This window comes from Protopterus annectens, chromosome 2.part0 (assembly GCF_019279795.1).
Source record: "Protopterus annectens isolate FY-2018-M chromosome 2.part0, PAN1.0, whole genome shotgun sequence".
In the NCBI taxonomy this organism is placed as follows: domain Eukaryota; kingdom Metazoa; phylum Chordata; order Ceratodontiformes; family Protopteridae; genus Protopterus; species Protopterus annectens.
This window is the reverse complement of record NC_056728.1, coordinates 1,102,508,477-1,102,524,444: the sequence shown is the minus strand read 5'-3', so window position 1 is coordinate 1,102,524,444 and position 15,968 is coordinate 1,102,508,477. Positions and strand designations below refer to the sequence as shown.

At 40.5% G+C, this 15,968-nt stretch overlaps 1 protein-coding gene across 2 annotated transcripts in view; it reads right to left on the bottom strand.

Annotated features, from left to right (window-relative positions):
• TBCK (TBC1 domain containing kinase) overlaps positions 1-15,968 on the bottom strand; it is a 1,512,759-nt gene that overhangs the window by 582,855 nt on the left and 913,936 nt on the right. For both annotated transcript variants that reach the window (XM_044061297.1, XM_044061298.1), the window contains one exon: positions 2,209-2,294. In XM_044061297.1, coding sequence (XP_043917232.1) covers positions 2,209-2,294 — 86 coding nt within the window. The remainder of the gene's footprint in view (positions 1-2,208; positions 2,295-15,968) is intronic.

Below are 15,968 nucleotides of genomic sequence, written 5' to 3'. Positions count from 1 at the left end.
CCACTGCCCTTGACTCCTTGCTTGGGGGATGGATGGTGGGTGTCTGTGAGGTAAAAGCCCTCCAGAGGGCTGCTGTTGAGACTAGAGGGTTTGCCTTAGGTTTCTCTGACCAAAGTACCTAATCCACAGTAGCCAGAAAATCCAATCTTATTTACAGGGGATGGGGTTATAGTGTCTGGATTGTTCCAAGTGGCCTTAATGGCACCTTTCAGGATGTCAACCAAGGATGAACCACCCATGATGTCTGTGGAATGGGATCTATGGGTTAACCTCCCTTCTCCTAAATTAACACAGGAATTCACCAAATGTAGAGTCATCAGGTGGTAACCTGGGGGAAGACAGGATCTTTTCATCATTCAAGTCAGTGACGGGGAATTCCTCTCAGGGATTCCAAATATTTGACCTTTGCTGGAGAGCTGAAGGCTTTCTCAGGTAAGGGCTCCAACTTAAGGGATGAGAAGGGTCTCTTCACAGCTTGGTCCCTTGGCAAAGGATGCACAGGTCCTGATAGTGGGGGCAGCAAAACAGCCTGCTTATAAGCAATGAATTACACAATCATGTATGCTTAGACCCAAGGCATCAGTGCTGTCAGACTTTGTTGGTTCGCGGCATGTATGCAGAGCACAGGCACTGCCTCTGACAAGGCCTGGTCAAACATATATTGGACCAGCATAGTGAAGCCAGAACCATAAATGGCTAATGAAGCTGGGAAAGTGGTAACTGTTGATGCCAGAGAATAGCATCAGCATTGCACACAGTCCAATAAATGTGACGGTGCCTGCATTGGTGCCTAGGCAATCAACATTTTGTACTGGGGCAGGGTGACACTTGCTGCTGAATGGTCGCAAAGAGAAGAGAACTCAAGTCTGGTAACTTAACAATTGGTGACTACAATATATGATAATACCAGTTGATAACTCAGGCTTTGGGACAGAAATGTTATAGAAAAGCTATCACACTGACCTTCCATTTCAGCGTTGGGAGACTGGTGCCAACATTCGTTCCCTCACCTCCTACACAGGCCTGGTTGGCTTTGTCTAATTTAGCTTGGTTAACTCTAGGGCCAAGAGCAAACTTAACTACATTACTAACCTAGGCTGTAGACAGCATGGGGAGAATCTAAACAGAGTAAATGAATCATGCACATCCAGCAACACTGATCCATGCTCAACCACAGATCTGAGCTTCTATATAAAAAAAAAAAAAAAAAAAAAAAAAAAAAATCTTTACATATGATTACACATCCCTAGAATTTGATCTACTCAAGCTTCAGCTGATGGCATCTTCTATGTTGAAAAAACTCCCTATGCAGCTAACATTAAAGAACAGCCCATCACTACCTTCAGAAGCCAAGAGGCAGAAGCCAAAGTCAAGGGGAGTTTCACCACCAGCTTCAGTCAATTAAGGGCTCCTGATCGAAGGCTAGGGACTAGAAGGGACATGTTCAGTGTCAGTCATTTGGAACCCTTTCCTATAGTCTTGCAGAGAGAACCTTCTACATGACATGGGCACTGAGCTTCTCCTTTTCTTCTTTTCTTTGTTGCCTTGTTAAAACCACGACAGGGTGGATCACTCAGTAATGCTTGCTTTCCCCTAAGCAACACATGCATCATAGATGCCCAATGCTGGGTGCTAAAACTCAAATTCTAAAGAAAAAGCCCAAAGCTTCCCACTTGATGAGAATTACCCAAAACACACTTAACTTTGATACTAAACACCGTGACTGCTATATTTTGGGTATAAACATACATGAATTTGTGTAACGATTAGTATCAGGATTCCAGTCTTTCACTCATTCAGTGCCATGCACAGAATAAGAGCATACTTTATACTACACATGTGCTAACCCATTACCCCAGCCTGACAGCACAGAGGTTTACGGAGCAGGATTTCCACTTGATAGACCTGTGTTTGAAACCTGGCTAGGGCACAACTGGGCAGCAGCAGAATCTGTGTGGAAGAAAGATCTGGCAATTTACTTCCATAATATGCCACAAAAATCCTATGGGGTTTACCCATAGAGTTGCCATGAGTTGACTTCAACTTGGGGGCAATTACTTGATTGCTTTTTGCTAACCCATCACTTTCCAAGCTAGCATGATTTAAACCAATCATAACACAAATTCATTCATTGATTATTTAAATAAAACAAACATATTACTAAGAAAATTAACCTAGTTAAAATGTTTACTGGTTTGAAGTACTTACATCTGGGATAAAGCCAATCTCATTAAGATGGTTACTTAACTCTGGGTCGTGAAAGGCAATCATCTGGGAGAAGACTGTCAAATACTCTGAAACCAGAACAAAAAGAATGAGGTTCAAAAAAAGGTATACTTTTGGAATTAATTATAAAATACAGCAATTTGTACCAATGAAAAAAAAGTGTGCGTTTTCCATAAGAAAATATAAGCTCTGAATGCAAAGTAGCTACAATAATGTAGAAAAGTAAGGTTCTGAACTGTTAACAAGCTGCTTCCTACAGTCAAGGGCACTTGGTTTGATTCCTTACACCTCTGATTGCCTATTGCGTGACTCTGGGCAAGTCACTTAATCAAACTGTACTCCTGTGTCACCTATGATAAGGGATACTTGTCTCCAAAGAGCTCACCTTGTTAACAAATGTATAAAAATAAATATAAAATTAATAAATAATTTAATGAGTGTATTCACTCTACACTGCATTCTGTAGCTACCTAAAACGCTGGATACCTTTGTTGGCATCAAGGCAAAAATGTGTATGGGAATAAGAAAATCTGCAAGAAAGCCCTTAAATATTACACAAGTACACTGTATTAATGTAATGTATAACCCACTTTCTAAAAGCATCTGTAAAACCTGAATGCTTTGAAAGGATAAGTTACTTAAATCAATATGTATTCTGTGTCCCCACTTGCTGTCTGATACTTGGCTGAAATTGTGCTAACATTGCACCCTAACTAGTTCTGCACATCTCACTCTTCCCTTCCCCACTCCCACAACTAGATGCTCCTATGTGATTCCAACTGAGGTCAATTACACTGGGATATCTGTAGTGGTCACTGCCCCCCACTTCCATTTCTCTATTCTTCTCTATGTCCCGTCTTACCCCATTCTTCCTTATCTAAGTCCAACTAACTCCATGCCTCTCGTACATTAGATCCTAGTAAATTAATTCTCTCTGAAAACGGGTTATATCTCTGCCTTCTACACTGCTTTAAGTGGGGAACTATGGTACAGCTCATTTGCATAAGCTACTCTGAAATGTATGACTACACTATCAACTGTACAAAAGAAATAAGGCTGTCTCACATATCCCACGACCCACACACCTCTCAGCTTTGCCTCTCTGTAAGTTGATAAATCTTCACTTGCAATTACTCCCATTACTAGAGAAATCCAAAATGCACCTAAGATCAGAACTGCTTCTCAAAGGAGTGTTACTGCCTCTCAAGATTAAAATTATCCTTTCCCTTCTATGTTTAATTACAACATGGGCCACAGAAATCAGTTCTGGTCCAGCTACACCAGCCCAAACAATCATCAGTGTGAAGCAAGGCCTAAATACTGGACTAGTCAACGCTGAGAGCATCTGCAATAAATACGAAACTTAAAACAAAGGTAGCCTTATCAAGCTTAATCTCATTGGTGAACCACGGTTTTGGTTCATGTGTTGTCCTGTTGTAACATCTGCCTTTAAAAGAAACTTCTAGCTATCTTCCAGCACATGCACACACACACACACACACACACACACACACACACACACACACACACACACACACACACACACACACAAGACTGGAGGTGGGCTCTATTAATGTTTTTGTCGAAAATTTACAAGATACCAGAAATTAAAACATATGTTGACAATGAATGAACTATCTAGTTCACCACAAAGTACCTGAGAAGTAATTACCTTAAACTGAAGAATATCACAGCCCATCTTAAGCCACAGCCATCTCTCAATCACATCAACAGTACAATTGTATATTTTACAGAGTCGCCAACCACAATAAAATCACCATGTCTGACTAACATTTATTGGCTAAAAGTAATTGATCCTACATTAGACAACAGTGACCAACTTTAACAGGGTACTACTGATCAATCTTGCTTTGGAGTACAGTCACTGTCATTATCATTCTATTACTACACTAAAAGATACAGGTCATGGCTAAAAAGGGTCCTCAACCCAGCCCAGCTGTCAAATAAATAAAAATACTACATTTGGCAAAACTCTCGCAAGGCGTGATTTATTCCAGTTGATAATTTCTCCTACCCATTGTAATCTGATTTATAAGCATATATCTTTATTTGACTGGCTCCTTAGTAACACAACACCAAGTATTCTATTCTAGCAGTGTGCTTTCCTTCTCCATAACTGACCACCATTATTTGCTCTAGACTATCAATACCCTCTTATTCATGAGCTGCCACTGAGAAACTGAAAGCCCATATCCAATAAGAGCAATCAGTACTTTGCTCTGGAAATTTTCTCAAATTTTTCTCCCTTGGAAGAATAATCATTTCTCATTCTATTGAAGAAGGTCTAGATGCACCCTATGGGCTCAATGATAAAATGAAAAATAAAAAAAATAGCTGCGTGTCTGATATGCCTACAAAAGGCAACAGCTAGAAGTAATTGAGTAGCATATTCCAATATCCGGAACAAAGGCAAAGAAATCACCTCAGATGCTAAAGCCATTTTTAGATATGATAACCCCTCCCAACTTGGGGGTCCAAAATTATTCTGAAAAGAATTTAATTTCCCAGTTGATATAATAAACCAGAAAACACAACTGTGTGAGGAACTCAGAATAAAAAAAAAATAGATGCTTGATATCATGTCTGTCTCTGCAGTCCAGAAGAGGCAAATGATATGGATAATTGTGAAAGTGAATAAGACATATTGGGCCTTTCTGTGGGAGAACGCACTCCAGAGGTTTGAAGTATTTAACTTCTAAGTACAGAAGAATAAAGGATCAATATTAGGCAAGTAATCAAAGGGACCATAAGAGGTCTCAACATATACACCTTTAAGCAGACATAGTTAAAATATATTGCCACCCTTTATGAGCCCTTAATAGAGCCCACCTCCCAAATCAAGCAGGCTCTTACCAGATAACATCAGGAAGGGAACTCTGTACAACCCAAGCTAGATCTAGATGTACGTTTATGATGCAATTTGGCTCTTTTTTTTAAGTAAACATTTTACTGAAAGTTTTTCAAAATAAACACACAAACACAGCACACTACTTAATAATAAACATTGATACATCACTTACTACAGGAATATCAACTGACACTTGCAGCTTAGTTCCCTACAGCCACTTACAAAGGCAGCATCAACATACTTTCTCTTACATTCCCCGCTTCTAATTTATATAACAAATCCATTTTACTGCATCCATTTACCTCATAATACATTTGTCTAAACCACCAACTGAATGGGGCGATGTAAGCAGTCCCATTCTGTAGCATTATTACTGACCATTTCCCCTGCAATACAACTGTACTTACCTTTCACTTGCCTTCACCTAGCCATTACTATCTAAATATTTCATCCAGTGTAACCATTTATTATGAAACATCTGTCTACCCCCTAGGCCTATCATTCATTCCTCCTTTATTAGATTTTCAAATAATCATTCTAGCTGCGATAATACAAGAAGCTCTAGCAACTTCCACCTCCATAGGTTCATAGTTTCATACTAGGCTATCTGCCCTGGGGCAGTTATAAGCCTAGCCTGATTCTGTATGGCTTACGCCACCCCTTGATTTGAGTATACTGTGCCCTTTTTAAGGTTTAGTTTACTGTGCCTCTGTCTAATAGTGACACGGGAGTAATCCCTGGGACAAACCTACGATCCCCCATCCACTTATCGAGATTCTTCTTGAAGAGATTCAGTGAGGTGCTCTGCCTCACATGAACTGGAATTCTATTCCAGAGCAAAGGGAGCCTCTGGGTTATGAACCTGTCCCTCCAGCAAGTTCTATTTATTTCTGTGCTGAGGTTCAAGTCCCTCGAGCGTGTGGCTCTAAGGGATTTAGATTTACTGAGGTGGAGCATGTCCATTAATTCTGGATTTGACATAGCTTTGTATGTCAGGCATAGATCGCCTCAGTAGGCAGTATGCAACTGAGTAGATCTGGAGTTTGTTTTAACCGAGCAGCATATGGCATCTGTTTGAGACCCTTGATCCTCTTGGTGAGATACTTTTGGGGTCTTTCTAATTGCTGCAAGTGTCGGGTAAGGTACATCCCAAAAGGGGCATTGTATTCTATGATGGGCCTGATGAGGGATGAATAAAGGGGCACGATTACCTCTCTTGATCTAGATGTGAAACCCTTCGTGATGAGGTGGGCTATGTAGAAGGTCTTTCTAACCACTTTGGCAATGTGGTTTTCAAAGGAGAGATTGCTATCAACTTGGGTCCCCAGGTCCCTAATAACTTTCTCTGTACTTAATGGGTTTCCGCCTATGTGGTAATTTGTGGGCACATTGTTTTTGCCAAAGGGTATGACTATACATTTTTTGGCATTTAGCTTTAAACCATGGCGCTGGCACCAGTTATCTGTCTCTGTGAGACCTTTTTGAAGGATGTTTGTGTCAGCTGGAGAGTTGATTATGGCGCCCAGTTTGCAGTCGTCTGCGAACTTGGTGAGCTATAGGCCTCCCACGTTTGCCTGTACCTCGGAAAAGTATATACCGAACAAGAGTGGTCCCAGGACAGAACCCTGTAGGACACCACTTGTGACCGGTTTCGAGTCTGACATGGCTCCAGCAACTCTCACTCTGTGGGTTCTGTCTTTGAGCCAGTTTGTGACCCATCTTGTGACATAGGGGTTTATATTTAAGCTGGATAGCTTATCTATGATGCCCGAGTGGGGTATTGTGTCAAATGCCTTTGCAAGGTCCAGATAGGCTGTGTGGACTACCTTCCCTTCATCTATGGTTTTGGTGACTATTTCAAAGAAGTCAACCAGGTTCAAAAGGCAGGATCTGCCCTTGACAAAGCCAAACTGGGTAGGATCTAGTGTCTGTAGGTCCCCAATGTCTTTGTTTATGAGCTCCATGATGATCCTCTCAATAGCCTTGCAGACTAAGCTAGTCAGGCTTATGGGGCGATAGTTTCCAGGGTCCGTAGAGGCTCCACCTTTGTGGAGTGGGACCACTGTTGCTGTATGCCATTCTGTGGGCACATATCCTGTAGTGAGGCTGAGATTTTATAGCTGTTTTATTTGAGGGATTAGCTCCTCTTGTAGTTCATGTAGGACACAACCTGGGACGCCATCTGGTCCCATGGAAGCAGTGTTTTTTGCTTTGGAGAGGGCAGCCTTCACCTGAGCATCTGAGATGTTTGGGAGGCAGCCCTCTGCCGGGATAGATACTTGCTCTTTTGGGGAGGGGGGGTGGAGAAGTTTGCACTGAACCTGTCTGCCAGGATATTGGCGACGTCTGTGGGTTCAGTGTATTTTATGTCATTTAGAATCAACTCAGAACAAGTCTGGGAGTTGCATCCCAGGTTTCTAACATAACTGAAAAAAGCCTTATGATTGTCTTTGGTGTCCTGTGCAATTTTTCTCTCGAAGCTGGCCTTGGAGGATTTTATGAGGGATCATACTTTTTTGCTAGTACTGATCAGAGATGCCTTCCCTATTAGGGATTTTGCTCTATCATGTAGTAGCTTCCTCCTTCTGTTGTACAGTTTATTTATGGCAGGGGTCCACCAGACTGGACGCCTGCCTTTGGATGATTGGGTCTTGGTTTTGTTTGGGATAGCATGATCCATGCATTCCTGGAGATGTCCATAGAATGCATTTATATAGGATTGTGCAGTTTGGGCTGTAGTTTCCACTGGCCCTGGGGTCTTGAAGGATTCCACTTCGGTTTTGAGAAGTGAGAAGTTCGCTTTTGAGAAGTTTTTCACTGTGGTTTTCTCGGCTGGGGGTGGGGTCGGGATGTGGACATCCAGTGAAATTAATTTATGGTCTGATCTTACCAATGAGGGATATACTTCTGATGTGGAGCATAGAGTCCCCATGTTGGTAATGATCAGGTCTAGTATGTTGTCCCCTCTTGTGGGAGTGGTGACTAGTTGTTCCATAGCATTTGAGTTTATAATTTCCAGGAATCTTTGGGCTAAGGTGCTGGGGCTTGAGTAGTGCTCCCAGTCAATGTTTGGGTAGTTTAAGTCGCCCAATATAATGGTGTTCGGAGAGATCTTCATGTTCTCCAATGTTTTCAGGAAAGCCGAATGGGATTCCTGACTTTGAGAGGGTGGTCTGTAGGATGCTATAAACTGAAAAGCAGTCTTGCCCACTGTTAGTTGCATATGGATGGTCTCCGATACTTCATGCAATGCCACTAACCTGGAGGTGTGGATATCCTTGATAAATATTGAAACTCCCCCTCCTTTTGTGGTTCAGTCTGGGTTTTGAGGCCAAAAAGCATGATACGAGGTATAGCCTGGTAGTGCTGGGGTGCTCTCTGGAGCCTTGAACCAGGTTTCTGTCACTGCACAGATATCAATGTTCTCCATACTGAGGAGAGCTTCGAGTGCATGCATCTTGAGGTTTAGACTTTTGGCGTTTAGCAGCATTACCCTTAGTTTCTTGTTCCTTGTGCTGTCTATGGGGGTGGATTTGACTTTTGAGCCTTGCCTAAAAAAGGCACAAATTATAGTCTTCTTGGCTAACAGTAATATTATCCCAAGGATGCCTTATAAGCAGGTAATTATCATCCCTCACAGAGCTCCAAAAGGAAACTACTGTAGAGTCATCTAAAGATCCAATCCAAAGACTTAATTTAGTAAAATCTGCAGATCACATTAAAAATCATGTTGACCTGAACAAGCCCAAAAATACATGGATCTAACTCCTACTGACTCTGCTGAACACTACCATCATGCATTGCTCACTACAGGAAATGCCTTCTCTAGCCTTGCTGGGATACAATTTTTTTCTATACTTCAATGACCCATGCATTGCCTTTGGCTGTTCTTCCTAGACTCCATGCAGGTCCAACTCCAAATCTGTCCACTACACATCAGCAGGGTACCCTGGAGATAAGCCTTCACCAAGTGCATCCTCCCTACCAATCCTAGGGCCATCTGCATCACTGTGACTCTGTGTTTTCCCTGGATATAATTAAGTGTTAACTGTAGCACAGTCATACATGAAAATGTCAGTAGCATATCGATGAATTATTAGTACCAGGAGGAAGATATAAAGTAGCAGATTTACTACAACACAGTTTCTGCAAGGTTTGCTCACATATTGTTACAGTAAATAAATACCCCTCCCCACCTTACATAATCCCTGAAGACCTTATAAAGGTGTAACATACTAATAGACAAAGGTTATTCACAGGAACAGTGGCAAAGGCAGCAGAGTGATTGTATTTTTTCTCCTCCTCTAACCATGCTCATGAACGACAAATACTCTTTACTCATCTTTTTTAACATACTGTCTTATCTGTGCCCTATTTCGTTTCTCCAGCAAAGGGTCCCAATCCTGACTAAGTAAAGTGCCTCACCATTCTATACCTGTCATCCAAAGCATGCTTACACTAAAAGACCACTCATTCTCCAAACAAAAAAAGACCCCCAGTTGGAAATATCTGAAGTATAAATATTGAAATAAATCCTTTAGGTAACTAATATTGTCTGTCTAATAAATGTCAACTACCCATATAATTTGTATTATGCACACTACTGGAGTATGCTAGCTCCAAAAATTACTTTGTTGCACAACTCTGACTTCACTAATATAAAAATCCCTGTCAGTATCACAATACTTCAAGTTGAAATAGACCCTCTAATTACCAACATAGTGTAATAAAAGATTTTACTTGCACACATTAAGTGTACTACCAGTCAAGTAAGGTGTTACTGCTTTCCCTAACTCATTCAACATGGCATCTTTTTTGTATACCTTCAATTTACATTAATAGCTCCTTAAGGCATGCAAACCTTTTTTTGGGGTCTGGCTTCATTAACTAAGTGACTTACCAGCTAGTAATATGCATTATTAGAATGTGTGAAGAGTTATTAACCGAGGATGTAGTGCAGCAGAGAAATAAATCACTTTGTCACTTATTCATAACTTCATATTTATGTTCATATTTTCATTACTGGGAGCCCTACATATTGCTGAGGGGTATGATGTGATATGCCATGGTGGGAGACAGGAAAATTCATTGCCCATGTCCTTTTATATCACACTGTACCTAACACCTTAAATGTTTGTCAGTAAAGTAACTTTGAAAGTAAACAATATTTCCGTATGTACTTAATATTTCACAAAACAAATGACTTATAAGCTGTCACATGACATCAGGTAAAACTCACATGTTGTTGAAGAAAACTCTCCTTGATATTTGCACTATAAGATGGATAGCTTCAGCACTATCTATTGCTATTGATAACTATGCAATTAAGTATGTGTTTCATATTTCTGTAAATATCTTAATAAATATCCACTCAGAGAAGTTTCTTGTTGTCATATGAAAGCTCATGACTGGTTAACAAAAATGTTCTAACAATAAATGTCTAGGCTGTACATTTTCCAAGATACGTTTGTGAAAGTTTAACAAAAATATAATTTGGGGGTTGTATATATTATAAAATAATATAGTATTTATGGAAAGACTTTGAATCCACTTACTGTTATCACTGTAAAGAATACTTCTTACTGATAACATTGCTATTTGCACTGTTTTAATACATTTTATTGTTCATGACATTTACATTTGTTTATCTTATGCTTTTTAAGTTCATTTTTCAGAATGTGCTCTTGAGTGAAAGTTGTGTGTAGCTGTTGGAGGTGTGACATTCCACACTGCATAGGTGCTAATAACATATTGTAATAATCACAGCAACAACTTTAAATAAGATTTTCCCCCTTAACAAGCAGAAGCATTTTCCCTGTAAAAACTCAAAGTGCTAAACTCTGCATTTTGCACACAAAACCAGTGATAGAAATAAAAGTATCTATCAGCGGAAACACAGTATTTGCCTCTCTTCTTACCTTGCCAAAATGCTGCTCCACATTATCTAACATCTCAACGGCTTGGCTGTGGGGTTCGCTCTGCTACTCTACCCTAACTCCCAGCTACCCCCACTTCATCTACATTTACAGATTTTTAGCTCCCCCCCACCCTAGCTCTCCACCCAAACCTCTGAAACCCCTATTCATGAACCAATAAGTCTACTTACTATCACTGAATTAAACTTCCCCCAAACAAACTTCTGCTCCCTTGTACAAACTCTAATTCCATCACCACTCCTACACTCCCAATACATGTATTAAAAGATACTTTTAGCTTATCACACATACAACCACTATTACAAAGCATAAATATTCTGCATCCCAATAATAAGTTCTACACAAAACTCACCTACTGCTCATAATGCATGCATATACTTAAACAAATCTCATTTCTTCCTTATATTACCTGGACTCGACCCACACTCACTACTGCACTTGCACATACACCAACACATGAAAAACATCTAAAATAGACCCCACGTAATAAAAATTAGCACACTCAAACCCAAATATTACACCCATTGGATAATATCAATGTGATGTCCCTTGTCTGGGCCAGTGATCAAGGAGCCTCACTCCTCCCACTGACACCTGTGTACCTACTAGCTGTTCTACCTAGATCAAAATTGCATTTCAGTGTTATTCTATCCACCTGTACCTGACTGCATGACCTCATATATGTATTTAGTAACACATTATGTAACCTTCGTAACCATGTTTGTATGTATTTCCATTGCATTATGCAAACCTTTGTAAACATATTGCTTATTGGAGCTTTTCTCCCCGGGCCTCCACTGAAAATGGGCACACCTCTGGCCCAGTGGACTTTCCTGGTAATCAAACTGAAATAAATAAATAAATAAATAAATAAAATGTCCACTGAGAAAAAACACACAGTATTTTCAGATACAGCTTTCTGCACCAAGTACAATTTCTCTTAACAGCACATAGGGAATGCACACTCCAGTCCTGGGGTGGCTTTCTCTCCAGGCCCCAAAATAAGACTCCCCACTGAGTTGAGTCCTTAGCAGGGTGTTCCAAGCCAAGTCCTCCACCATACTTCTCTGTGAAATCAGTGTTCTCAATGTCCCTGTTCAAAGTAGCTCACAGACACACACACACACACACACACACACACACACACACACACACACACACACACACCCCTGGGAAAGGCTGGCGCAGCTTACCTGCTTTGCCACCTCCACCCAGACTATAAGGTAGATACACTGCCACCAGAACACCCAAAGCCAGCTCCTCTAAGGTTAATATAAGGGTACTTAATTACACTTAGAAAAATTAATATTTATACAAATAGTAGTGTTTAACCAAGCAGCAAGACTTTCAGAATCATGCAGCCACAGTGCCACTAAATAAATACAAGTACTTTCAAATGTTAGAATATTTTCTAAAAGACCAGCCACACTGAAAGTTTTAGATATATTTAATAATAAATATTAAAAACATGAAAATACTGAATATATGTTTACAATAAACATCAGAGTTTCAATCAAAGAAAGTACAAAAAAAAAACACCAATGGAAAGACTAGGGCAGATACAGAAAAAACGTTTAGCTAATCTCACCTGGCTGAATAATTACTTTTCCCTGGTTACTTATTAAGGCAAGATGAAGTTAGATGAAGGTCTCTTGTCAGGTCAAATAACAAAGTGCATCTATCACATCTCCCACAGGTATTCAAATACAATTTCAGTGCTGGCTACAGAATGACGTCACATCATGTTACCTAACTCTATGGCTCCCACACTGCCCCCTCACTAGCAACTTATCCAAGAACTGGCACAGAGGTGTCTCAATACACACACAGAACTTTGCTAAAGCTTAATACAGTATCTGGAAGCTATAAAACAATTCCAACACTTCCGCCCTTCCTGCAGAAACTAAGAAGCCATACTCTGGCACCTCAGGGTTTGCCACTTTGGACAACAGAGCAAGATCCCACCCCACGTTTTTCACAGACATTGCAACTCTGGCTGCATTCAGACTTGTGAGATGAAATCTTTATGGCCCAAACTAAGTCATTTAATCTCAGGCTATTTTTCTTAAAGTTAGCTGGGCTGAGCTTGATCCCTTCCCTCCCAGCATCATCTGTTAAAATATGCACATTTAATTAGTAACAACAATACAGTCTGACATACATGTATTTTTCTTTTCTGTCCAGTAGAATCCACAGTTGATACATTTTAACACAAGCAACTTTACAAATACATTTTTAACAGAAGCATGTGTGCAAATCAGTTTGATATTCAAATGACATATAATTCTTTACAAAGCTCCAGCAAGCATGCATTACACATGACTGCCCTTCTCCCCCTAGTACAGCGGGCACTACCTCACATTATCACAATCACCATCAAGAAAGCTTGGTGGTGATGTTCATTCCAGTCCTGGCCCTACCACCAACCCACAACCAATACAGACTACCATTAACCAAACAATACTATTCTCACTCCCCTCTGCTCACTAAAGGCCCCAACCTTCTCCTACTCACTATAAACTTCCAAAGCATCTGCAATAAAACTTCAGACTTCCATGCAAGCTTAGAACACTACAACGCTGACATAAAAGTAGCAAAACCCCAGAATAAGTGATAATGAATCTTGACCTCACCAAGGCTTTTGACACCATCCCCTATTCTGGAATTATAGATAAACTCACTAAACTAGGTATAAATCCCTAGGTCACAAGATGGGTTGTCAACTGGCCCACTGACAGAACCCACACTATAAAAGTTGCAGACTCCAAATTCAACTTCAAATCAGTGACAAGTGGAGTACTACAGGGTTCAGTCTTGGGTCCTTCTCCTGTTTGGTATCTACTTCTCTGATGTACAGGCTAACACAGAAGGTCTCTTGCTAATGAAGTTCACAGATGACTTCAAACTAGGAGCCATAATAGAGTCCCCAAACGACATGGACATCCTACAGATGGGCCTCACTGAGACAGATGCCTGGTGTCAGAGCCATAGCCTCAAGCTCAATGCTAAAAAGTGCATTGTCACCCCCTTTGGTAAAAACTCTGTACCCATGAACTACCACATAGGCAGCAGTCTACTTAACACTGAAAGTGTGATAAGAGACCTTGGGACCCAGGTGGACAGTAGTCCCTCCTTTGATAATCACATCGTCACAGTGGTCAGAAAATCCTTCAACTTGGCACACCTTACCACAAAAGGGTTCTCATCCAGGAAAAAAGAGGTCATTGTTCCCCTCTACTCATCACTCATTAGACTCATTACAGAGTACAACACCCCTTTCGGAACGTACCTCACAAAACATCAACAACAGCTGGAAAAGCCACAGAAGTACCTCACAAAGAGGAGTATTGGCCTCAAACAGAAGCCCTATGCTGACTGTCTCAAAAAACTCCAGCTTTACTTGGTAGCATATCACCTACTCTGAGGTGATCTCTGCCTAACATACAAAGCTATGTCAAACCCAGAGCTGTTGGACATGCTCCACCTAAAGAAATCCCAATCCCTCCGAGCTACATGCTCTAGGGACCTAAACCCTGTCACTATAATAACCAGAACATGCTTGAGGAATAGATTCCTGTCCCAGAGACTTCCCATACTCTGGATCAAGCTACCCATCTATATCAAACAAAGCTCCTCATTAGCACTTTTCAAGAAAAATCTTGATGAGTGGATGGGAAATAGGAAATTCACTCCGGGGATCCCTTCTGTGGCTCTGCTCGACAGGGGCACAGGAAAATAATTTTCTTGGGTGGCGAAAGCCAGGGTAGGCTTACTTAAGCCCTTGGGCCAATAGCCTAGTACCTACCTATGATATAGTATAATCACATTTGAAAGGTAACACAAACATGGGGGCAGCACAGCAGTTATATTTAAAAACTTCCTAGAAATAACTAAATATCCTCACCAACTCCCATAGTTCCAAAACACTGAAGTCCTAGCCACCTCATTAAAAATCAACAAGAATAAATCCATACATACCTATTAAAACTCTATCCTTAGTCAAAGCAATTGTTCACTTTAACATAACATTTCTAAAAGTACTAAACAAACAGGAACATAGGAGTAAAGTCATACATAGCCCCATGGTTAATATCTGAAAGCAAATATATAATAACTAAGAGAGACTATGCCTGGAAAGAATGGTGCAAGACCAAAAATCAAAGAACCCTTCAGGAATATACAACCCTATGAAACCCATTTAAGCAGCCAATAACCAATGACAAATAAATTCTATTTCTCAGATCTGCAAAACTCACATCAAAACAACACCACTCTTTTCTGGTCATCTGCTAAAAAACTATTACACCCAGGACAAACATCCACTCCCTCTACTATAATCAATAAGGCCTCAGACAGCATTCCAATTCAGTTTAATCACCACTTCATTAACTCAGTCTAAGCAATCGAACAAAACTCCAGTCTACCATCCACCATTACAGAAACCCATGACAACACTGCACAGTAATTCATGCCAACTCCTGTCCCTATTACAACTATAAAAAAGCCAACCCTGGCAGCCAGACAACGTCCTACCAACAGAATACATAAAAGCTGCAGCCACACCTATAGCACTCCCTTCTCCATCCTAATCAACAGATCCATATCTGGAAACTATGTCCCAACAATCTGTCAAAAAACATTTATTATCCCCCTCCATAAAGGCAGCAGCTGAGCAGATCCAACTAATTACAGACCTATAATGATCCTGTTACCCCCTAACCAAAATTCTGGAAAGATGTATACACTCCCAATTAATCAAATTCCTCAGTGACCACTTACTTTCTCCCACACAGCCCAGTTTCTGGTCAAAGCAGAGCACTAGAACCACCATCACCAGTTTTATCAACACAGGAACAATGGAGACCTAGTCTTACCTATTTTTCTCAACTTGTCAACAGCATTTGACATGGTGATGCAAAAAAAAAAAAAAAAAAAAA